The sequence below is a fragment of the Pteronotus mesoamericanus genome, unplaced genomic scaffold, assembly GCF_021234165.1.
Source record: "Pteronotus mesoamericanus isolate MK-2021 breed Mesoamerican mustached bat unplaced genomic scaffold, CSHL_Meso_final scaffold_21, whole genome shotgun sequence".
Lineage (NCBI taxonomy): Eukaryota > Metazoa > Chordata > Mammalia > Chiroptera > Mormoopidae > Pteronotus > Pteronotus mesoamericanus.
The window spans coordinates 9,415,459-9,442,098 of NW_026555310.1; the positions used below are offsets into that span (position 1 = coordinate 9,415,459).

Below are 26,640 nucleotides of genomic sequence, written 5' to 3' on the forward strand. Positions count from 1 at the left end.
GCGTGGCGGGGAGGAGCGAAGCGGCCCGAACTCTTCAGGCTCCACCCCGGGCTCGGCGGCGTCCCGCCCTCCCCTTGCTTTTAGAACCTAGAATCTCCACACTCAGAGATTCCAGCTCTCGCGTGAGGCGCTACTTTAAATAGGAGTCTGTCCCTTTAAAACCCTCCCGTCGGCGGCTAAATTTTTTGTCTTCCGGCATGCGCACGGCGTCGTGCGGGGGATGCCGTCATCTGGATGTGAGGTATACCGGGTCGAGCTTCTTGCGCGATCCCGGGCTCGTGTATGGGGCGATGCGGTGATTGGCATTGGGGCCCCAACTCTACTGGCAAGAGGAGGCGATGTGAGCTAATATCGAGCCTTAGGACAGGCGGATGTAGAGGAGGTAGAAGAAAGTGGAGATGCTGGCGGTATCTGGGGGTACTTTTGGACGCCCCAGAAGGCTACGCCGCCGCAGACTTTAGTTCTGTGGCCTGGTGAAGGAAGCAGAAAGTAGGAGTGAGCTCGGCGGATATTTGATGATTAGTGAAGTAAGAGCATGAGAGAAAAGGCGCCACCTTCCTCCATTTGTAACATCTTGCCAGAATCTGCCCTCAACTGGCAAGTCCCCTATCTTGTGTCAAACTACCCTCCACTCGCCCCCTACCCTGCACCCTCGTCAGCGTATCAGTTGCTGAGGAACACTGCACGTGGACTCCGCGTCTTTCCTCCAGCTTGGATCCACTGTTTTACTAAGATGCTTTGCTGTAATTCCCTCTTTGGAACATTCTCCCTAGCTTAGAATGCCATATCTTTTTCTTTTTACTGGGCAAAGTATAATATTTTTAAGGCTAGTTCTACAACTGTGCTCTTGATTACATTGCTTTTCAACTCTAACTCCATCATTTTATCTTGCTCAGTGCCATCAGTCATCTTACTGAAACATATTTTTGGATTGTGCCATTTTCCTCCAGTGGCCGTCCATTTGACCAGTCGATGGATTTTTAAATCCTTGACAGGGCATTAAGTGTCTGACATAGTTTGTCATTAATCCAGCTGCATTTTCCAGAACTGTACTAAAAAACGTTTCCCCCTACTGCGCGGTCTCTGGGCTGTTCAGTTTTCCCTAACACATTGCATATTTTGTTTGTACATTACTTATGATATGACTTGGCCTCATTTCTATTGCTGAACAATTTTGAAGACGTAAATGGCCACTTCTTGCATTATGCCTTTACTGATTTATCACAGGCAGAAGTGATCTTTCTTCCTCTTCACTCTTACAGCTCTTATTTTGTACTAGTTTCATTTATTCAGCAATCACTATTGATTTTTGCCTACTATGTGCTTGACAGTGGTCTAAATATGAAATAATGAGTGAATAAGGCAGACAAGTTTCTTGCTGTCATGGACTGAAAGGAAGAGAATTAAATAAGTTCTGCAAACATTTTTTTGGGGGGAGTGGGTTAACCACAACTTTTCTTTCTGGTAACTAACTGCCTTTTTATTTCTTTTGTAGGCATTGTTATTTAAGAATGGAAGAGGATACAGATTTTAGAATAAGGTTTAGTTCTTTGTGTTTCATTACTGATCATGTTGGATTTCATGGCACTATAAAAAGTTCACCAAGTGACTTTGTTGTTATTGAGATTGATGAACAGGGACAGTTAGTTAATAAGACTATTGATGAACCTATTTACAAGAGTAGTAAAGTACTACCTGAGCCAAATAATTTTGCCAAAAAAACAAAACTAGGTATTCAAAATTTATCCTTTGAAGAGGGAATCAACGAGGAAGTCAGTACTTTGGTCCAGTACTCCGATGTTGGCCAAAATCATCAGTCTGGTTCAGAAAAGGAAGATAGTATCAATGATGGAACTTCCAAAGAAGAAAGAGAAAAAATTCATGCATTAGGCTCTTTGTTAGATAAGAAAACGAATGAATTACTGAATCAGTTTGCCTATGATATAAAAGAGAAATGGAATTCTAAAAGTGAGCTAAGTGGACCGTCTCTTGAATTCTCACTAGGCAGAATCCTTGACAAAAACCAGAGGGCTATTTTGCATAGTGCTATTCGGCAGAAATTTCCTTTTTTAATAACTGTAGGAAGAAATACTGAAATTGTTGTAAAACCAAATCTTGAATATAAAGAACTCTGTCACTTGGTATCTGAAGAAGAAGCATTTGACTTTTTTAAATACTTGGATGCAAAGAAAGAAAATTCCAAATTTACCTTTAAACCTGATACAAACAAAGACCACAGAAAAGCTGTTCACCATTTTGTCAACAAAAGGTTTGGAAATCTTGTGGAAACCAAATCTTTTCCTGAAGCTAATTGCAATGCTGGTAATCCAAATATAGTAATAACGGTAAGATTTCGTGAAAAAGCACACAAGCACAGGAAAAGGTCTGTTGAATGCCAGGAAAAAAAAGTTGTGTATACAGGTAATTTAATAAATCATTACCATTTTCTTTGATAAACTTAGTTAAAATTGTGACTCAGTGACAAATCAGTGAAAGCTGAATAATTCAAATGAATAGACTTGTTCAGAGGGATAGTGGAATGTATGGGTCTGTTTTTAAACAGAGGGTAAAGACTTTGAAATTACACTAATTGTAAAAATTAACCTTATTGGTGACAGTGTGGTTAATACAGACGTTTATAGTTAACAGTTACAAATATATAAGGCTGAAGTAGTTATTTTGTATTTATATTTTTTGTAGGTAAATCTCGATACCATATTTTGAAAGTTAAGTAAAATGAACTATTTAGAGATTAAGCAGAATATGTTTGCTATGTTTGGGAAGTGAAGAGAATGCCTTGTATTCTAAAACAGTTGAACCTCACTACCCTTGAAAACTTATAGGGGGCTCCTTCCTTTGGCTCTGTCAGTCTTTTAGAGAAGTTCTCAAGTGTTAACATGCATTATAATTACCAAAAGAACTTAAAACAGATTTCTGAGGCCTATTCTCAGAGTTTGGACCTGGGAGCTGTGGATTTTATTTTACGTTATAATTTTAGTTCATAAAAAGACTTATGAACTTTTTAATATCTTTTAAAACTTAGTTGCTGCAAATGTAAAAAAATGGAGAGAAAAATACCATGGGCAACTTACTTAACTCGTAACTTTTGATTGTACTTTAAAAATGAGGTAATAATAAAGTGTAATTCACAATGATATTCTAAGGATTAGGGGAAATAATTAATGAAAATGTTTGGTACATAATAGTTACTCAAATGTTGGCTAATTTTCTCCTGGAAATTTCTGTCTGGTTCTGTGACTTGTCTTTTCTGTGAAGGATGCTAGTATAGGACTTGACACATGATGGCATGCAATAAATGTTAACAGCTAAATCTTTAGAAGGAAAAACAAAACTAGCTTTACATGTAGGGGGAAGAATTCCTTATAGTGATTTAAGCATCTATATCTAGATTTTACACTACTTAATATTCTAATAAAAGTATTAATTTGAGTTAATGAACCAAAAAATTGTGGAAATTTTTACTTTGAGTTTACATTGGTTTTTATAAAAACTATGAATAACTGGGGGAGTATGTTAAAGGGAGGAGTTGATGGTTCACCAGAGGATAGTTTGAAGATACCAATATACCTACAAATCTAAGAAAAAAAAAAAGACATAAACTTGGCCTATCCCAAATTTTGCTTAGACCAACTCTTTGTAATAACAGAAATAGATCATAATAGAAAAATTCCTTAATAAGTAGACCCGTCAAAAAATGGAACACTTTTTAAAAACTGTTTAAAATATATATAACATATAATTTATATGAATAATATCTGTAACATAATTTATATATATAATTTATACATACATTTAAGTACATTCAGTGGCATCAAGTACTTTGTTGTACAACCATCACCACCATCTAACTTCAGAACTTTTTCATCTTTTCAAATTGTAATTTTGTTCCCATTATGTAATAACTCTCTATTGCCGTCTACCCCCAGCCACTGGCAACCACCATTCTGCTTCTATCTATATAAATTTGAATACTTCAGGTATTTCCTGTAAGTGGAATCATATAATATTTGTTCTATTAGGATTGGTTTATTTCACTTAAAATCGTCAAAGTTCATCCATGTTATACATGTGTTGAATTTTTTTCTTCTTAAGGTTGAGTAATCTTCCATTGTAAATGTCCCACTTTGTTTATCCATTCATCTGCCTATGGACATGGGTTGCTTCATCTTTTAGATGCTATGAACATGGCTGTAAAAATACATATTCAAGTTCATGTGTTCAATTTTGTTTTGTTTTGGTGAATACCCAGAAATGGAATTGCTGAATCAAATAGCAATTCTATGTTTAATTTTTGGAGCCAGTGTCATACCATTTTCATAGAACACGTTTTTGAAGAAGGAATTTTATGAAAGACTTAAGCATCCAATGCAACTTTTATTTTAGATATTGTATTTCTCAGCTCTGGAAGTTTCTTTTGTTTTTCCCTTAGGTCTTCAATTTCTTATATGTTCATATTTTCCTATAATCTTTGGGCCTATAATAGGTCTTTAAAAATATTTTTCTGCTAATTCCATCTCTGTCATTTCTGGGTATATTTTTATTGACTGACTTTTATTTGGGTATGGGTCATATTTTTGTGCTACTTTGCATGCCTAGTAATATTTTTTTGAGGTCAAACATTGTGAGTTCTTTGTTGAGTGTCCAGATTTTGTTGTCTTCTTTTACAGAGTGTTGAACTTTGCGTTAGCAGATATGAAATAATTTGCAGCTACACTTGAGGATTCATTTGAGTTTTATTAAAGGAGATATAGAGTAAACTTTACTCTAAGCCTGACATATAGCTCTATTATTATAGCATAATTCATCTGTGGCTTATACTGAATGCCCTTGCATTTTAATTAGATCTCTCCTCTCTCTTCTCTGTCTCGGCTCTAGCCTTGTGTAATCTCTGGCAGGTTACATATATGTAGTATTTCATTGTCCAACTTGGTGGAGTTTGGTAGCCAGCACCCACATGGCCCCCAATGTTCCTTAACAATTGATATTCATGCTCTTCTGTATTCCCCACCTATACTGAATCTGGGTCAGCCTGTTTGGCCAACAGAATATTGCAGAAATGACAGTGAGTAACTTTTGAGGTTAGATTATAGAAGGCATTTCATTTATTGGTACTCACTCTTGTACCATAGAAACAAACAATCACACCTTATAAATGCTGAAGAGTCCTTCTGGAGAGAAACTGAAGCCTCCCACCAGTAGTCAACACAAATTTACCACTGACATGAGTGAAGCACCTTGGAGGCAGAACCTCCAGATTCAGCTGATGTTTCATTTCAACTTTACAAGTGGACTTCAAGCCAGGACTATCTAACTCCTGAATTCTCCACTCACCAGAAACTGTGCAGAATAGTATATTTAATCTGCCTTGGGTGCCGTAACAAAATACCATAGATTGGGTGACATAAGTAACAGAAATTTATTTTCTCACAGTTCTGGAGACTGAAAGTCCAAAATCAAGATGTCAGTAGGATTGAAGCGCCATCCCTTTGGGCTGCAGATAACTACCTTCTCTCTGTGAGCTCACATGACGTTTTTGTGTGTGTATGCAGGGTGAGAGATTAGGAGAGAGAACTCTTTGGTGTCTTATAAGGACACTAATAGCATCAAATGAGGGCCCCACTCTTATGATCTTGTTTAACCTAAATTGACTTCCATAGAGACCCCATCTCTAAATACAGGAGGATTAGCATTTTGTCATGAATTTGGGATGGGGGGTACAGATATTTAGTCCATAACAGATAGTAAATGATATTTGTTATTTTATGTCATAAGATTTGGGTTGATTTCTCATGTAGCACTAAATTAATAGATATTTGAGTACCAGAAATGGGTTGCTTCTGTAACAAAAGCATAACACCTGCGGTAGCAGTGCCTTTGGGACTTGACCATCAGAAGTTTGAAGATACTTAAGGGAAGCTGTCAGTGAGAGTTTAACGAAAGGTAAGGAAAATATTGTTAGAGCCTGGAAGAAAGGGATCCTTGTTATGTACTGGCAGAAAGTTTAGCAACACTGTTGTCTGCAATAAAATGGAAAGTAGAAAATGTATCTAAAGAAGGGGTACTCTAACTAAAGAGATTTACAGGCAAAGTCAAAGGTGCCACCTGGCTTCTTTTTACTCCTTATAGTAAAATTCTAAAGGAAAAACTGTTGGATATAAAGGAGCCGGAAATGCTGGGTTCAAAAATAACTTAAAGTTAGTTCCCAGTCTCTCCAGATGGCGCATGATGTTTACATTAAAAAAAAAAATAAATAAATAAATCTTCCAGGCAAAGAAAAATAATCATGGCAAGTCAGGACATGTTCTAACAAGGAAATCCTAGAATGTTATTGTAAAATCCTTTGTTAAAATTTTGGAAAGTTGTATAGCAGCATCTCAGAGAATGGTTCAGACAGGCAAATGTCCCTTTAGGGACTTTAAGGGCCTGTCTCATGGATTCGAGTGTTAAACAGTAATTCTTTTAGAAATTTAGGGACATTTTCCCTCAGCAGCTTCGGCAGAAGCCCTAAGTAGAAAAGATCTGATCTTGACAATGTGAGTATAGTTTGTTCTAGTAGAGTGAACCCCGAGAAAACCCACCCAGTTTTGAAACGGGTCAAAGACAGTACAAACTAAAGAGAAGCCTTTGGACTACCGAATGTTTAACGGCAGGAATTAGGCTGAAAAAACTACTCTACTATAAACAGGCTATCTTTTATGGAAAAAGAAGGTTCATTCGGAGGGAGGGCACTAAGACCCGAAGGTGGACCCTTGAGCTAGAGCAATCATTCCCCTGTATTTGTAGGACCGAATTCTAATAAAGGGATAATCAACATATTCCTGGCTGGATTCAAAATTGCTGCATACCAGTAACTTCCAGGTATTTTCAATTTCCCCCCAGTTTGACAGAGTCTATAGTGCTTGTTCTATGTATGTTTCAACATTGTAACGTATGTTAAAATCAGATTTGTCTCATGACACAATTCTTCATAGTCTTCATATTAGAAGTTTTATTTGGGAATTCTAATATAAGATGTACTCAAGGAGCCTTATTTACATCTGGACCTAATTTAAATGAAAAAAAATGCTAGGATTTGCATTGATGTTTAAATGCAATGAGTCTTTGGAGGCTTAGGAAAGAATGAGTATATTTCGGGTGGGGGAGGGACATAAAGTATTAGGTTGGCCAAAAGTCTGTTTAGTTTTTCCCATAAAATAAATGATACATTTTTCATTTTCATCAATAACTTTATTGCTTTGGATATTTTGAGTACGTTGGCTATCTCCTGTTACTGGCTTCTAGTGGTTAGAGGCCAGGAGTGCTGATAAACATCTTCCAATGCATAAAGAGAGCCCTACAGCAAAGAATTATTTGACCAAAATGTCAGTAGCACTGAGAAACTTCACAAACCACTTTTAAAACATTTGATCAGTCACAGCACCTTCTCCATACACTGCACAGATTTTTCTTTTGCACTTCAGTTGTGTTTTTCCCTTTCTTGAAATAATAAAGCATATGCCAAAATGTGTATTTTTCTCATCTTCAATATTAAAATTGCTGCACAAAAATTTACCAACTTTGATAAGTTTTAAAAAATATGCTGATAAGAGAGCTGTCAAAATACAATCTAACAAAATTGTTTTGAATGAAGTTAAAGACAAGTGCTACTAGAGCCATCTTGCGGAAAAAAAATTAAATGAAATTTTTGGCCAACCCAATATTAGAGCCAGAAGATGGATTGTGGTTCTCAGTATCCAAGGATACTCTTCAGTGATGTTCTGGTGTTCAACCCAGAGTGACCCGGGAGACCAACAGAGTATGACAGAAGTGACTACATGTGACTGCTAAGGCTGGATCATAAAAAGTATTGCACTTTTTGCCTGTTTCTTGTATGGTTCATTCTGGGGTAAAGCAGGCACTATACTGTGGGAATACTCACACAGCTCTTTGGAGAGGAACTGAAGCCTCATACCAAAGGCTAGCATCAACTTGTCAGCCATGTGAGTCCTCTTGGAAATGGATTTTCCAGGTCCTGTCAGGTGTTTGAATATCCATAGCCCCCAGCCACATATAACTGCAGCCTCATGAGAGAGCCCAGGGCTAGAATCATAAACAAAATGCTCTTGAATTCCTGTCCCACAGAAACTATGAGAAATAAATGAACATTGTAAGCCATTAAGGTTAAGGCTGACTTGTTACACAGCATTAGGTAAATAACAGCATTTTGTCCTAGGAGTGTGTAGGTTACTAATCAACCACAAACTCAAGGGGTCACCTAGGGGGATTTCAGGAACTCTTTCTCCGCACGGCTTTCTCTTAGCTGATCTTCCCTATGAACTCCAGGCCGCTCAACCTTCCTGAACTTAATCCTCTACCTTCTTAGTTCAGCAAGACCACTCTGCTCTAGCTAGATTCTGTCTCCCCATGCTATGGTCCAGAAAGTACCTCTAGAGAAAAAACCATGGTATTTTAGGTCTCACCTTGTCAGTTTTCCTTTTCTTTTAGATCACAGTTCTGCGTTGCCTGTTCTACAGTGTCTAAAATCAGGTGTTTTATATGTTTTGTCTGGCTTTCTGGTTGTGGATGGTGGTGGTGGGCGGGGGTGGGGGGTCGTTTGGTACCAATTATTGCAACATAGCTAGAAGTGGAAATCTCTAAGATAGAATTTTTATTTTTATTTTTTTAATTTTATTTATTTTATTTTTAGAGAGAGGAAGGGAGGGAGAAAGAGAGGCAGAGAAACACCAATGTGTGGTTGCCTCTGTAGCACCCCCTGCTGGGGACTGGCCCACAAGCCAGGTATGTGCCCTGACTGGGGATCAAACTGGCAACACCTTGGTTCACTGGCCGGCACTCACTCCACTGAGCCACACCAGCCAGGGCCTAAAATTGACTTTTTAACTTAACATAGTTGATTTTCTTTCTAAATACTTGTGTCATTCCAAATAATTAAGAAATTGTTATGAATCCTATAATATAAACTTATAATTTTAGTGACCTTTAAGTTTTCCTGTATGTTTCCATATTATTTACTAGTATAATGAGATTGCAATGTAAAAATAAAAGTTAAAGTCAATTAAACATTTTAATTGGAATTACTTATATCCCGTTCATTTAAACATTCCAAGTAACACAAAATACTAAAATTATGAATTTGATTTTCTTAAATATTTCTGTTCTAAATCTTCATGAATATAAAACGCTTATTCACTGAAGTTAATCAGCAACAAATTGATATAATCTCAAACAATTTGGAAGTGTCTTTTTATATGGCTGAGCTTTCTGAATCTGGGTATGTCAGGGTTGGGTTTGACATATTGAGCCCTAGTTATCAAACATGAACTTTAAAACTTTAAGGACTGGCTTCCAGTCTTCTTCCTTTATAAATAGTACACTTTCTTGGTCTACTTTTCAAAGTTTGCAACTCCTACCTGAGCTGCTGTAATGCTTGATTGAATTTTGCATTTCTTTTAAGATATTTTAATGACTTCTGTCTAGCTCCACAGATTTTGTGTACTTGAGGGACTACTATATTTCTCCATGTTATTCCTAATTAGTTCTCAAACTTTTTGGTTCCAGGACCCCTAGAGTGTATAGCTCTTACAAATTATTGTGGACCCCAACCAGCTTTTGTTTATGGGGCTCTTATCTATTGATATCTGACCTATTAGCAATTAAAATAGACATTTTTAAAATATGAATTTTTAAGATAAATCTGTTACTATTAACATAACATTTTTAATGAAAAATGTCCATATTTTTCAACTAAAAATTAATGAGGACTGTGCAGTTTTATAGTTCTACAAATCTTTCTAATATCTGACATAAAAGAAGTCAGTTGGATTCCTTTTTTTTTTTGTATTCAATCTGTTGTAACATTTGCTTTGATTGAAGCAAATGAACAAAATTCAGCTTCACACAGGCAGGTAGTTGAAAAGGGAAAACATTATGGACTCCCTAAAATGACAGGTCACAGCAATCTTACAGATATTAAAATATTTGATATTTTGATCTTTATTGGTTTTGCTGTACTTCTATTCGTTCTTCAAGCCGCCACAGCAGCAGTGCTTCTTTATCAAATTCTTTTCCCCTTCCCAAGACTGAATGCTCCCAAAGCAGGGATCCTTTTTCTTTTATTGGCCCAGTGTATCTTTAGCCTAGCATGTCTTCCCAGATAATTTTATTTAAACTTTATAAATAATCTTATCACGGGAATAGCTGAAATATTTTGAGGCTATAATCTCTACATGTTAAATGTGGGCTTTTATTATATTTTAATTAGAGACAACTGATATAAAGAGACACCTTGAAATCAGAGGTTTATATTCGAATCCATTTGGTCAAGATAACCTGAAAGTGTAAAAACAAATTGTGACCTGGTACTTAGAATTAACTTGTTTGATTCTCTCCTTTCCTCTACTTCCTTTATCAGTTCTTTAGGAATAACAAAAGTCTTGGTACATTTAATTTATCACTGCTATAATTAATAGAAAGTTTGGAGAATTCTAGGAAGCTGCTCTGATAGTACAAAAACTAATGTCTCTAGTGGTAAAAATAATTTAGAAAATAGTGGACAGTGCTTGAATAGTTTTCAGAAATTATAGCTTGACACTTTAACAATTCTTAAACATTTAGGTAAAAGTATAGATCTATTTTTCTTGCAAAACCCAAAACATTGAAAATATACTACATTGCATTGCAGATTTTGTAAACTTTCATGTAAATAATATACACACTTTGCATATTTTTGAATCTTGTTATTTACATGTTTTTAGGGATTATTTATGTAGAGATATAAAGAAAATGTAGCTCTTCTCCATCCTCTTAAATGTTAAACGATAGTCCAAAGGATGGATATTACAAGCTTTGTCTAGCTATTGCATCTATAGGGTGGGGAAAAAGTAGATTTATAGTTGTGAATATGTGAAACAGTTTCAAATCGAACAAAATATGAATTACTCTGCAAGAAAATTTGAATTTCTTATGATTTGAGGGGAGAGAGCAGTACTTGAAGTATCTTATATGTAAATATGGTGAACTGAGGATTATGGTATTTTGTCACTCTGGCAGGTTATATATGTCAATGTTTTTTTTTTGTTTGTTTGTTTTTTAATGGGCTTGGCCCTCCTCCCCACCTCCACAATCTCACTCCGACCCTCTCATCTAATAGATGTTTTAAACATCTACCATGAAGCAAGCATGTTTTATTCACTGGCTTGCTGGCCATCCCAGTCTGTGGGGTGGACAACCTTAGAAGAAATAAATTGAAATACATGGTGTAAGTATAGTACACGGAGACATGCAAGATAAAGCAATCAACTCCTTGTGGAGTTCATTTACTCATTGATTCAACAAATATTTGAATACTTACTATGTGTGAGGCTGAGGATATAATAGTCAATAAAACAGACATGATCCCTGCTTTGAGAGCATTCAGCCTTGAGAACCTGAAAAGAAACCTTCAGAACCTGAGGGAGGAATGCTGGTGCTGTTGGATTGTGAAGAATGAATAGAAATACGGCAAATAAAATGGAAGGCACACATACTTTAGACAGAGGGACTCAAATGTACAAAAGTACAAAGCTGTGGAAGTTTGTAGTCCAAGGAATATGAGAAATTGTGTCGAGATTATAGGATATATGAATGGAAGTGGCACATGTGAGACTGAAAAGGGAGATTAGGCCTGCTCTGAATACCAGATTAAGGAATTTGGGTTTTTTCCTGTAAACTTTGAATGAGCCAATGAACATTTTAAAGATGACAGCTGAAATCCATGATTTTATTTTGATTCAAAAATAGTCCTTATTTAAATCGATGGTTTGCTTCATTATATTAATCTGTTAGCCTGCTAAGAACGTACTTGATATTTGGTAGCTGCTTCTTTTTTTAATTGGTAATTATTTTTGTTTCAGCCTTCACCTTGCGAAAAGAAAATCTAGAAATGTTTGAAGCGGTTGGTTTTTTAGCTGTCAAACTTGGTGTGATTCCTTCGGATTTTAGTTATGCAGGCCTTAAAGACAAGAAAGCCATCACCTATCAAACAATGGTCGTTAGAAAAGTGACTGCAGAGAGGTAATAAGACATTACTTTGTAAGAGGGAACTTTTCTCTTTCTTCCTTACCATGTAAGATAAGTAAATAGAAGATTCAACTGAAATAATACTAAGAGCATATTAACCTCACTAGTATTAATTTATTGAGTATAGGCTTACTATAGGCTTACCAAGCAGCAAATTCTGCATTGATAATGTAATTATCTTCTATGTAGTTATGTCTTAAACTTATATTGCAAATATAGGTAGTTATAGCTAGAAACTTTGAGAAGAGGTTGATTTTAAATGATCAAAATTTTTTCTAAACACCCTATTTTATACTCAAATATGCATTTATATTCAGGACAGTATTTTACAATTCTTTTTTTTAAATTACTGTAATACTTTTATATTTTTATTTTTGTGCTTCCTTATATTTAAAATAAATCTTTGTTAAAAAGAAAGTACTCAACTTTAGCCTCCGTTCAGCTTAGTCAGTTTTCAAATGTATTTTTTGTGATTGTAAAAAAAGAAATACATATTCATTGTAGATTTAGAAAATAGAAAAAAGTACCATTTAAAAAGGAAATTAAAAGTCACTTATAATTCTACTATTCAGAAAGATTCACAGTAACATTTTGATCTATTTCCTTCCATACTTTTTTCAGATACTATACTGCAAATGTACCTTATAAAAGACTTTTTTATATATGTGAAAATTATATTGTATGTGCATCTTATACTTTACATATAAAAGTAAAATAATTAAGGTTTAATGAAAATTTATGTCATGAAATATTTCAAAATTATTTCCATTATTTAGGCTAACTTGTTTAATATTCCCCTAGTTCTGGATATAGAATCCTGTTTCAATATTTCACTATAAATATTACTATGATTAATATTACTGTACTGAGTTCTGTGCCTTACAGATACTTTTCAAAAAGTTGAATCATTTGGCCAAATTGAGCCTAATTTGATGTAATGTTGACATTAATCTTTAGTTGTAAAATGTTTAAGTATCCACTATTTGCAGGTAAATACTTCTAAGCTCTAATATGAGGAACCAAAACAAGAGTATGTAATATTGTCTTTATGGTCAAAAGTACAGTATTAGATAAGAGAGAAGGATTTTAGGTATTAAGTGGTATTTACATGTTAAAAACTAGTTTTTAACTACCAAAGACAAATATTATTCATTCCTATGAGAGAATTCTTTGCTTTGGTTTGTATGTATGGGATTTTAATTACCCGTCAAATAATAGTAAGATTTTAGCACAGTGTAGAAAATCTGAAGATATATTTGGAGGGGCGGTAAGCCAAATAGTTAGGAAGAGAGACTGAGGAAGAAATGAATAAAATTTAAGGATAGGAAGAACAAGAGAACAATTAAGACATCATATCACTTGAACTAAAGTCAAAAAGCCTACAAAGATTAAGTGATAACATTAGGGATATATGTTCTAGTTCTTAAAATAGCAGGTTCATATAATTCTATAATAATAGAATTTTTTGCACATTTGTTGAAATAACATTAACTTTGGAAGATTCAAAAAAATTTTTGTGATAGTGTTACGATATGTGATTACCTGGCAACTGTCATTTAAAACTTTTTGAAATAATTTTTGAAATGTAAGATTTAACTGATTCTACATGATTTATCATTTACAGGTTGCAAAATATAGAAAAGGAAATTGAAAAGAAAAGAATGAGTGTGTTTAATATTCGGTCTGTAGATGATTCCCTTAGACTTGGTCAGCTCAAAGGAAATCACTTTGATATTGTCATCAGAAACTTGAAAAACCATATAAATGATTCTTCAAACCTGAGAGAGAGAATTTTGGAGGCAATAGAAAGTGTTAAGGTAAGAAAACTCAATTTTAAAAGAGTACTACAGGAAAATCTTTATGAGGCATAATCCCTCTATTTCACATTTGGCTGTGTATGAGGAGCACTTTTTGCCCAAATTTTTGAGGGAAAAATAAGGATGCACATTATACATGGGCAGTACCTGAAATACCTTGTGTCTATTCTTGTGTTTTATAATTATTTGTTACATAAAATTTCTTGTACCATAATATATTCAAAAGTAAATACTAAAATTCCTTTATAATACAAAAAACAAGTATCTAAATATAAATAAAGAATTGAATTAAAAAATTAAAACGGAAGATTTTTTACCCTGAAAATTTGGGCCAAAAACATGGGTGCATGTTATACATGGCAAAATACAGTACATTGAGGCAAGAAGGGAAACTTTTTCTTTTTACCTTTTTTTATTTGCATGTATAATTATTTTTTAAAATGATAATTTGGGCCATTTAGTTTATTTTTCAATTTTCTTCTTACTACACTTTTGTATTGGAGAACCCCCCACAACTTTAACATAATTTTAAACAAATGAAATGTATAGTTTTCCAGAGATGGGTGAAAAATAATCTGTATAAGGAGAGTGTTTTTTAGCATATGCACATAGAGTAATATTTTAGGGAAATGGATTAATTTTTTTAAGTTTTATCCAGTAATTCTTTCCAAGAATCATTGGTAATTTGGTAAATTTCATTTTAGAATTATACACAATATTTTTCTTTTCAATCTAATTTGAATTTTATTTTTAATGTATACAAACAATAAATAATATACATTGTATTATGTTTTACAGTAAAAAATTACTTAACATACATTTTTAAATGACATTTGCTAGCCATTTAAATATATATATACAGCCATAACCTTCAGTCTGATCAGCTAGACTATGAATCAGCACATTTTTTTCTCTAAAGGACGAGAATAAATATTTTTGGCTTTGTAGGCATATGGTCTCTGTTGCAGCTACTCTATTGCTATTGTGTGGAGGCAGCCACAGACAATACATAAATGAATGAATGTGGTCATATTCCAATAAAACTTTATTTACAAAACACAGGTGTTGGACCAGATTTGACTTGTTAGTAGTTTGCAACCCCTGATCTAGACCAGTAATTCTCAACCTGCAGGGCTTTAAAAAATTCTCAGCAGTCTATCTCTGCCCCTAAGCCAATTAAATAAGAACACTTGGGGATGCATTGAGGCATTAGTATTTTTCAAAAAATCCCTAAGTTATTCTACTCTGGAGCTAATACTGGGAAATATTGATCTAAGTTTCTGACCAGAAAGACCTTTTTACATAATTTTATGCTCCACCTCCAGGAAAACAAACGAAAACTGGTTTTTAATCAGTATTATGCCATATAGTCAGGAAAATCCCTTCCAATTAAAGATTTTAAATCCAGCACTTTCACATGTGTATAGGAATTCTCAGATAGTGTACTCTATAAACTTTTTTCCTTTTTTCTAGATCTACCTACTTAAAATTCTTTCTTTCCCCTGAAAAACTTATTAATCTGTTTCTTACAAAAGGGAGGGAGTGTAATATTGCGATTTATAAGAAATATATATTTGGTCATTCACGTGTCCAAAGTATATTTTTCATATATATTTGGTCTTCTACCGTTCCTGGCTCACAGCTCCACCAACTCTCAGAATTCCCTAAGTGTGAGAGTGATAGAGTTGTCTATTGCTATGTTAGTGAGGTGACTTCTGGAAAGCACCGGAGGATGGGACTGGTTGCCAGTGGAGCCAACCTTGTGATTACAGGGTTGTAACGTTTAGTACCACCCCCTGAACTAGGAGTGAGAAGGGATGAGGGACAAGGGGCTGAAGGCTGAATCAAATGCCAGTGGCCAATAATTTAATCAATTATGCCTCCGTAATGAAACTTCCATAAAAACCCAAAAGGACAGGTTTTGTTCAGGGAGCTTGTGGGTTGGTGAACTCTGGGTTGGAGATGCAGCGAGACTGGTATACCTGGAGAGGGCACAGGAACTCTGCACCTCTTCCCACATACTTTGTGGGACACATAGAACATACTTGTTCTATGCATGTCTTCCATCTGGCTGTTCCTGAGTTACATAACTCTGAGTTTATAAAAAATTGGTGATCTGGTAAGTAAAATGTCTGAGTTCTTTAAGCCTCTCTAGCAAATTAATTGAACCCAAGGAAGGGGGCTAGGGATCCTCTAATTTAAAGCAAGTTGGTGAGAAATACAAGTAACAGCCTGGACCTTGGGCTGGTATCTGAAGTCCAAGGAGTGTTCATTGTAACCTTTATCTATAGCAGGTCATCAGAACACAGGTGCAACCTGGGCTTGTGACTGATCTGACATCTGAAGGTGATGGGGATGAAGCAACGCTTACTCTGTAGAATCTGATGCTATCTCTGCATAGATAGTGTCAGAATTGAGCTGAATTGTAGGACACGCAGCTGCTGTCAGGGAATTGCTTGTTGGTGTGGGAATCTCCTCTCCACATTGAGAATGGGTGCTTAGAACACCAAAAGAGAGGGTTTCTCTGAACTCTGATAGCATTTATTGCCTGTCTTTCATTTGGTAGTTAAAGATATCCAGCTGCTCATTATAAAATCCCCATTTGGAATAATCTTAATGTTAGCTAACTTTCCTTTAGTTCTCATAAGGGAAGGGATTTGAGAAGCCCTGAAAATAAGTCTTTGAAGTTTTGTTTTAGAAAGTTACATCACTGATTGCTATAAACCTTGTTATTTGCAACTCCAAGTAATTAGAAGGAGTAATTAAACTTCTTGTGGCTGTTCTAGTATATTATTTGATGTTATCTTTTTCAAATTTGAAATTAAAATACTAACTATGAGATTTAATATAGGGAATACTTATTTTATCTGCAGTTGCTTTTTGTGAATGGCATGAAGTAAGGGTGCCTTTTGTACCATGCTGATAACAAATTATCTTAGCATCTTTTATTATATAATCCTAGAGCTGGTGCTCAATAATAATTGTTGAATGAATAAATACATACTCCCCTCACAAAGTGAGTGTGGAAGACTCTTATCTTTCAAGAAACTGTCTGGGCCCAGTGTTTTCTTTGTGAGAACATATTTGACTACTGACCAATGTTTTTAAATGGTCACAGTAGTAAATTACAATATTCTAATCTTGGTGAAGTGATGCCATGTCCTTGTCTTGGCCCAGGCTTTCAGAAACTGACATAACTGAAAGATGAACTCTTATATGTAAAGGAGCCAGGACTTGCTGGGTTTGAAAATAAATTCCCTGCATGTCCATACAGCAGAAGGGTCTCAAAATCAGAGCTTCAGGGAAAAGCTCAGATCCAATACTAGGTAATCAGTTCATCCCAGTTGTCCCAGAACTTTCCCCGTTTTAACACCAAAAGTTCCACATCCCAAAAAACCCTTCAGTAATGTGAATTAAAGCTGACATTTTTAGAGCTTTTTCACTCATCTTACTTTCTAACTTTCAATCAATCATTCTTCTCCTTTCTTTTCTTTAACTGTATAGCATTTCTCAGGCCATTTGGCTCCCATGTTTATAGTGCTGATTACACGATTCTTTTATTAAAATAAATATGAAGAGAAAGACTTGATTACATATTCTAAGGCAACAGTTGTATTTATTTGTTTCAGTTCAGGGCTATAACAAAGAACCATGGACTGGGTGACTTTTGAACAACAGAAAATTATTTCTCATAGTTCTGGAGGCAGGAAACCTGAGGTTAGGCTACCAATGTGGTTTTCTCATTGTATCCTCACTAGGCAGAAAGAAGAGTAACTTAGCTCCGTGTTTTTTTCTTATAATGACACTAATCCTGTTCATGAGGGCTCTATCCTCATGACCTAATTATCTCCTCAAATCCCCACCTTCACACACAATCACACCGAAGGGTAGGATTTCGACATATGAATTTTGAGGGGACACAGGCATGTGATCCGTAACAATATACTTTTAATTAATTTGATTTTTTTTTTTTTTTTTTTTTTTTTTGCTATTCATAGCATAAAGGGTTTGTGAATTACTATGGACCACAGAGATTTGGCTTGGGAAGGAGAGTCCACACAGATCAGATTGGTTTGGCTTTGTTGAAGAGTGAAATGGTATGTATTTTTAAAAAATATGATCTTTTCTGTTTTCTCAGTTATACTTACATATAAGCCAGCTCCTTGCTTTCTTAACCCAGCCTATATATACATGTATGCCACACATATATACATCATATACTACATCATTGAACATATTGAGCAGCTGCTATATTCTTGGCATTACATAATAAAAAAGAATACTGTGTGCAATATCCAGTACTCACTGGATTGACCAACACTCACTAAATTCTTCGTGAACTGAACGGAGAATTTAGAGGAATCTCATACCCTACAATTTTAGAAATCTGCTATCAGATTATATAAAAGACAGAAGTTTACCCAAAGCTAGAGACAAAAAAGGAAACAACAGATTTGAAAAATTATATGATTAATTTCAAATGAAACTATAAATGAATGTCGCAAATAAGAAGCTACATATGCCCAATGATTAAAATTATATATGTATTTTAAATGTATGTTATATATAATTACATATAAACATACACATATTTTTGTACTGAAGGAAGTACACATAATAGCAAAGACCTTCAAAACTATAAAAATCATATACTTGAGCAAAAGCAAAATTGTTCATATGATTATGTCATACTCGTGTTGAGTAGAAGAGAAAGGAACAGTGAAAAACAGTTATGAGAAGCATTGTGCATGTGAATATTATCTTACACGTGGAAATAAGATTGAGAATTGATGATGTAGACCACATCTGAAAATTTGTAGTCAGTATTACTACTCAAAGACACATATTGCACTTAGAAATGAATCACAGTGCTAGGGAGAGTGATAAAATACAGGAACTAGTAGATACCATTTTTGTAAAAAAAAAAAAAAAAAGAGTATCTTTTTATTTATTTAGGTTGTGAAAGAAAATAGGTTAAAGTTGACAATTTGCCCTGGCTGGTATGGCTTAGTGGTCTGAGCACTGGCCTGTGGACCAAAAGATCGCTGGTTTGATTCCCAGTGAAGGCATATGCCTGGGTTGCAGGCCAGGTCCCCAGCTGGGGGCATGCAAGAAGCAACCAGCTGATGTTTCTCTCCCTTTCTTTCTCCCTCCCTTGCCCTCTCTCTAAAAATAATTAATTAAATTAAAATATATACATAAAAAAGTTGACAATTTAAAAAAAGATATTGGCATTTATTTTTAAGACCGAAGAATTCTGAGACTTGAGAAAATAAATGAAATTAGTGGCTTGCCATTCCCTTATGCTTGTTTCCTTCCCTGTTTTTGTTGTGTCTGTCAAGTCTGAGTGTTATGTCATTACTTCAGGCTTGTATTAATACCCCTATGATAGAGGTAAAGAATGACTGAAGAAGAACTATGGAAAGTATGGGAGAGCACTTTTTCTAGTCTGTAGTATTTTAAACCTGCATATAAGCTTGGTTTGTACAGAAGTTTATTTCTAAATTTAATGTTGATTGTTTAATTTTTGGAAGCTTATAAATGACATTGAAGCATCAAATATCATTTGTTATATGCCTGTTCCTTTAAGATGCATTTTAAAAAAGTAATTTGTAATTTTTATTTAACATATGTTTGCTTGCTTGATTTTTAAAGGTGAAGGCTGTAAAATTATTTCTTACACCAGAAGATTTGGATGATCCCGTAAATAGAGCAAAGAAATATTTTCTTCAAACTGGTATTTAAAAGTTTCTTTACCCCATACATAACCATGAAGATACATAATACCAGCAGGAAGACAGTCACTGAAACAAATGTGATAAGACATAGATTGTAATATACTGTACATTTAATCATTTTTTTACATTCCCTAGGCACTCCATTTTTGGCTCGATCTTAAGGACTTTTGTCTGTTCTAAATTTTGCTTGGTGTGGGGAGGGGAGAGATGGCATCTTAGTTTTTCTTGGTCTGAATCCTCTGAGGAGATAGGAGTTCCCAATTATAAACTGGTACTAATGGAAGTATAATTCACTACAACTAATGGAGACAGAAAAATAAACTAAATTAAAGGACATTTGTTATATCTGATACTTTGTGCATTGTTTTGGTCTAGTTGCCAATCAGCCCTGACTGCTGACTTTGATAACTCTAGCTCAATATGATGCTATATATGCAGAATGCTTAATATAAAACACTGAAGAAAATTGCTTATAAGTGGGTATAACTCTCAGCTTTAATATTTCCCAACTGTATGGGTTTGTGCAAATGATTTAGCCTCATTGTTTTAGATTCTTCATCTGTAAAATGAAGCTAAAAATGGCACCTAAAAGACTGTTAAGAGATTTAAGTAAGATAACAGACATAATGCTTTAAAATAGTGCCTGGCACATACTAAATACTAAATAAATATTATTTGTATTTAAATAATAATAACACCAACCATACCATTTTAGATTCATTTCATTCAAATATGTGATCTACATATATGTGTATACTGAATTCACTTACATTGAACAAGGCAAGTTTGAAAAAGATCAGTTTTCTAAATTATCCTATTTTAAATTATGTACATGTTATATATATATGTGTAATCACTCATAAGAGAGAAATATTTTTATGCCACATCATAATCTATAAATAGTATGTACACTTCAAATTGTTATGAGTAGTCTAAGTAATACTACAGAAAATTCAAAGTGACTTACTTGTTTGTCTCTGTTATGAGTCCTGAGAAGATAATTTCCTTATGGCAATGATTTTTAAACTTTAATGTTCATAAGAAACCTGATACAGTTATTAAAATGCCCATTCTAAGGCCCTACCCGAATCAGCATTTTTACAGTAGAGTCGCTAATTTTAAGAAACATCCCACCAGTAAGACCTAATAGGATACTGGAGGGATCCATATACCAACCCTTTCTTATTCAAAAAATTCTGTGTAAGTGTTCATAATAGCTCTTTTTTAAATGTCTAACCTCCTAGATTTATTTAATGCTCTTTTTTGAACTTCTCTAAATAACTGTAAATTAGTTTATCATCATTTTGAAGAAGGAATTACTAATGTGCTTTTGTTATTTCATTTTTAAAGCAGGGGAAGTGAATGGATCATATGATTAATGGTCTTTATTTAGAAAGCAAAACAAAACAAAACAAAAAACTTGCCCTGGCTGGTATGGCTCATTTGGTTGGGACATTGCCTTATAACTGAAAGGTTATGGGTTCAATTCCTGGTCCAGGCATGTACAGGAGGCAAACAACTGATGCTTCTCTCTTGCATTGGTGTTTCTTTCTCCTTTCCTCTAAAAAAAAAGCTGTGGAAAAAAATGTCCTTGGGTGAGGATAAAAAAAAATAATCAAGTGTAGCTAGATTTATAAAAGGTACAACAGTTCATTGACTCTCATTTAGAGAGCATAATAAAGGTCTTTATAACTGGCTTTTAAATAAAGCTGGTTGACTAACTGATTTTCTCTTTATTGCAGAGGATCCTAAAGGCACACTTTCACTAATGCCCGAATTTAAAGTTCGAGAGAGAGCATTGTTGGAGTCGTTGCATCGCTTTGGCATGACTGAGGAGGGTTGTATCCAGGCATGGTTCTCTTTTCCTTATTCTATGCGCATTTTCTACATTCATGCATATAGCAGCAAAATTTGGAATGAGGCAGCATCTTACAGACTTGCAACCTATGGATCAAGAGTGATGGAGGGTGATTTGGTCTGTTTGGATGAAAATGGTGATGATGAGCATTTCTCAAATAGTAAAGTAAGTATCATTTCATCAGTGTTTCCCAAGAGTAGTAACAACAGCAGGAACACTAATTTTCAGAAGCCCTTATTTTAGAAATAATTTAAAAATAAACATGGATTTTATTTCTTTTTAACTTATATTTGCTCATGTCCTGCTTCCACTCTGCTGTCAGATGAGGTTTAATACATGTCAATAAATGGAAAAATAAAAGTCAGTGGTATGACATGAAAGGCACAAAGATAGTAAACCTTCCTTTGAAGAACACATTCTTTTAAAAAATTACACAAGTAATGCACAAAACATTTTCCTTAAAACTAAAAACCAAAACACTATATATGAAGCTGTCGTCCCTGCCCTTACTCTGTTGTGATTCCCTTCCCTGCCTCCAGAACATCAGCCCCTGTTTTTTGGCCTGTTTCCTTCTAGATCTTTTTCTATGCTTTCACATAAATATCCATAAGAAAAGGAGATTTTTATTCTGTTAGTTAACACCAAGAAAAGAAAATGCAGGGCTTAGCGGCTCAAAGCTTAAAATATGAAAAAAAAAAATAGAGTAAGATTTTTATCCTCGCATGTAGGGCATGTAACGTCTGTTTCTTTTATGTAAGTGCAATTTCACAACTTGCTTTTTTCTTCTTAACAGTATCTTAGAGACATTTATGTTCATTTCAAGGAATGGGATCCTATCTCAAACTAACTTAGGGAAAAACAGACAGGAGTTTATTGTCCCTCGTAACTGAAAGTCCACAACGGGTTCAGGCCCAGCCTAACCCAGGGTGTCATGCATTGTCCTACATTATCCCTTATTTTCTTCATCTTGCAGCTCTGTTTTTCTCTGTTAGATCCATTCCCAGTCTGGCTTATTCCTTTGGTGGCAAGATGGTTATTAACAATTCTAACCTTAATTTTCACAACTTCTTCAGAAAAGCAGGGCTTTTCTTTCTCAACAGTTTCAGCAAGAGCCATGGAATTGAGTCTCAGTGGGTAGGAATGGCTTGGCTTGGGTCACATGTCCCCAAGCCAATCACTGTGGACTGGAGTTTGTGATTCATAAGGTGGTATTTCCAGGTCTTCTTCCTGGAACAATTCCACCCAAAGTGCATTTGAGACCTGGGAAGGGAGGTCCCTGGAAAATGCACTACCAGAAGAGAGGTAGGTGGTAAAGCCCGAGAAGTCAGAACATCAGAGGTCTTTTATACTCTTTCATTAAATGGATGGCTTTTGAATATTTAGATAAGAAAGTAATTACTAGGAACATAAATTACTAAGAATGGTTATTTAACTGAGACACAGACTCTGAAACTGTATAGAAAGAAACCTAGCAGCATCATAGATTTTATTTTACCTCTTGTGAATGGAAAAAGAGAAATGTCAGTGATCCTCTTTTGAGAAATAATAAAAAATTCTAAGTTTTTTAAATACCTTCCAGAAAACATGTCCATTTAATATTACCTTGGCAATATATTATTTAATAAGTCAGCCATTTCTAATTCAGATTTGCAGAAGTTAAAGGGTACTTTGACAAGAAATAGCAATAATCTCTGGAATATATGTATCATAAACTTCTTTGTTCAACATAACATTTGCAAGGAGTTTTGTGATTAGAATTGTATCAGTTTTTCTTTTGGGAGCTGTAGGAGGAAAGAGAACATTGTCTCCTTCATATCTTGCAGAGTTTCCTTTTATTAACAGCAAAAAATGTTCTTCTATATTTTAAGACCAATCACTTTTGCTTTATTAATTAGCAATAAGAAAAGAATAGGCAAGACTTAGAGGCTCAACTTAAATTATGAAAAGGGAAAAGGTAGAATAAAATTTTTAATAAATGGTATATAGGGCATGTAATGTACATTTATAATTAAAAATGGTAGAAATCTAATCTGATTCCCTTTTTTGATAGGATTACTAGGCTAACAGTTATATTTTTATTTCAAGGCATTTGGTATATTCTCTTATAATTTTTTTTTGTGAGGAAGATAGGGAAATATAAGTTAGACAGTTACATAGTTAGGCGAATTCATATTTGGGGAGCAGCCATACAGCAAAAGCATATTTGTTGACTGATATTAACCTGGAGAGAGTTCTCTTAAGGCAAAACATGGTCTTTTGTACTTGACCCTTTTTGTTCAGTATTTTCATAAATTACTTAAATTACAGTATGGTAGGTATACTTACGAATTTGTAAAAGACCAAATGTTGGAAGTGATACAAGAGAGTTCACAGTCTCACGTATGAGTATTTTGGTCAGATCACACTTGGAGTTTTATATTCATTTCTGAGTGGAACAGTTAAAAACAGGTTATTTACCTATAAATAGACAAACAAGTGAAAAGAAAAGGAGGGACTTTATTGATAAAAGTAGAGAATCGAGGGGAAAGCAAGCAGATTTAGAAGAGATCTAGACACTGTATGATGTGATGGGTGCTTTTGGAAGATGGAGATGCTGTCAGTCCTTGTAGAATGTTGACAGCCGCCCTTATACTTGAGCTCTCATGTGCAAGAGAAATCAGAATTATTCTGTGATGTCCTATAGCCACATTTCTCAAACTTAATACCATATTTTGCCATGTATAATGCACACTTCTTTACCCAGATATTTTAAGGGAAAAATGAGGGTGCACACTATACATGGGTATAATTATTATATACCATGAGTATAATAATCCTGTATATAATGTGCACAAAAATATGGGTGTGCATTATACATGGCAGAATATGTATAACGTGTACCTCCTACATGTGATAACTGTAACTATTCTACGAAGCACATTTTGAGAAACACCACTTCTCATGGAGTAGGGAGTGGTTTCATAAAAGCAGAGTTTTGATTCAGCCTAATAAAGAACAACTTTGTAATTTAGAAAAAGATTGTTGGTGACTGAGGTGAAAGTGTCACCTTGAAGTGTTAAGCTGCCAACCACAATCTGTGCTCCAGCTTCAGTTCTCAGGTGTTAAAGCATGAAGCATCATTCTAAATTTTTATATAGTCTGCTCCTCCAGAAACAAACTGTGAAAAGATCTTGTTTGGATATATGTATATTCAGTAAAGGAATCAAATTAAACATAACAAAATTAGGGAAAATTGAAGGAATTTGGAGCATCTGAGAATCATCCGTATTTTCCATCCTATGTTTTAAAAATAGGTTCATCTAGTAACTGAAGAAGAGGAATTGGCTAATACATATGCAATACATCAGGTAAATTCCCTTAAAAATTATTAGTATCTCTTATATCTAAATGTAGGTGTTCTCCCCAAAAGACAAAATATGACCAGTTCCCCTCCTCCACTTTTTTTTTTACCACTCTTCTTAGTTTACATTTTTATGAGTTTTCATAAATGTATGCAGTAATATGACCATCACAAAAATCAAGACAAAGAATAGTTTCGTCTTTCCTCAAAACTTCCTCGTCCCCCTTTGTAGTCAACCCCCAGCCCTTGGCAACAATTCGTCTGCTTTCTATGCCTACAGTTTTACCTCTGAAAGAATATCATATAAGTGAGATAATATAGTATGTGGCCTTCTGTGTCAGGCTTCTTTCAATTAGCATCATAAATGTGAAACTCATTAATATCGTGTGGATTTGAGTTTTTTACCTGGTTTCTTTTTTGACTACCCTTTGGTACTCTTCAAGAAAAATGTTTACAAGTTATCAGCAAAGGACGAAAGCCCCGCAAAATGCAGTATGTACTCATAAGCAGCTGAGAAAATAAAAATTACTTTTACTTTCTCTTGTTGCTTTCATGTTTTTAAATAAATAAGAAGAAAGTAAAATCATCCACTAAAATACCAGTTATGTGATTGAGCAGTAGGGGTTATTCTTTGTGTCACAGAAAGAATATGCTTTTAGGATTGTATGATTGCATACAGATTAGGTCTTTGTTGGTTAATTAGATATACCTAAACTTCTTTTGTCCTGTCTACCTTAACAGTAATTTGTGTAATAATATCTGACTTGATGGTTATGTCGGTTATTCTGAGTCCTTAGTTAGCTCTTTTCTTAGCACGTTTTAGGCTGAAATGTGTTTATATTCTGAGACTTTTTATAGGTCTAGGTCCCAGTCATAAAAGTAAATTTAAAATGTGATCATATATTGTCCTGAAGGCTGTGTCATGTATCTTTTTTACCCCTTCCCATTCACAGGTGGTTCTTCCAGTGCTTGGATACAATATTCAGTACCCAAAGAACAAAGTAGGGCTATGGTACCAGGAAGTACTTAGCAGAGATGGACTGCAGACATGTAGATTTAAAGTACCTACTCTGAAACTGAATGTTCCAGGATGCTATAGAAAGATTTTGAAACAACCCCATAATATCTCATACCAACTAAGAGAAGAACACAATACTGATGTCAAAGAAGAGGGTTCCCAGGTCAATGAAGCAACTTTATCTCTTTTGATTTCTTTTGATCTTGATGCTTCGTGTTATGCTACAGTTTGTCTGAGAGAAATAATGAAGCATAACTTTTAAAACTGGTATCCTTGATATAACGTATATATGTTGCTCTTTAAAGGAGAGGGAGCTAAAATTTCTTGAGAGTCTGTCATGTGCTAGGAGCTTTATAATTATCTCCCTTAGCAATATGATATCCTAATGAAGTACGGATTTGATGCTAATATTCTGGAAGACATATAACTAGTAAGTGGCAGTATCTGAGTTTAAGATTCCAAAGCCTGTGTGGCTTTTTTTTAATTACCTAAGATTTTGGTGACCTTTATTCTGTGTTATAAAAATTACAGTCTTTCTGGACTACAAGGAGCATATAATACTGCAAGATAACATTTAAGAAAAAAAGTTTTTGGAGTAATGTTTATATCCTTTAGCTTCCTGCTTAGAATATAAATTAAACTAGATTGTAATGAAAGCATATAGTTGGAGATAAAGATAGATAAAGCATTTTGTTAATTATTGTTGTCATTCTTTCCTATTTTTGAAATTATTGATAAGAAAACTACATCAGGGAAATGTAATCTCTCTATGATAGCTACCTCAGGATAGT

General features: G+C 34.6%; 1 protein-coding gene across 2 annotated transcripts; it reads left to right on the plus strand.

Moving 5' to 3' along the window:
- The first annotated feature begins 201 nt into the window (after positions 1-201).
- PUS7L (pseudouridine synthase 7 like) lies at positions 202-26,640 on the plus strand. Of its 2 annotated transcripts, none has more exons than XM_054590884.1 (9): positions 202-241; positions 1,496-2,421; positions 11,913-12,072; positions 13,703-13,895; positions 17,894-17,992; positions 19,551-19,632; positions 21,376-21,656; positions 24,785-24,838; positions 25,785-26,640. In XM_054590884.1, exons 2-9 carry the CDS (start codon positions 1,512-1,514, stop codon positions 26,109-26,111), a joined length of 2,106 nt encoding a protein of 701 aa, XP_054446859.1. In that variant the 5' UTR covers positions 202-241; positions 1,496-1,511; the 3' UTR covers positions 26,112-26,640. The 2 variants fall into 2 exon arrangements, with proteins under 2 accessions (XP_054446859.1, XP_054446858.1); XM_054590883.1 differs by having other exon boundaries at positions 217-527.

What these genes read in the sequence shown, in the direction of transcription:
- PUS7L (XM_054590884.1), top strand. Translation starts at nt 1,512, where the DNA reads ATGGAAGAGGATACAGATTTTAGAATAAGGTTTAGTTCTTTGTGTTTC. An exon ending in GAAATATTTTCTTCAAACTG is followed by an intron (nt 19,633 to 21,375) that starts GTATTTAAAAGT and finishes TCTTTATTGCAG; the next exon opens with AGGATCCTAAAGGCACACTT. An exon ending in ATACATATGCAATACATCAG is followed by an intron (nt 24,839 to 25,784) that starts GTAAATTCCCTT and finishes TCCCATTCACAG; the next exon opens with GTGGTTCTTCCAGTGCTTGG.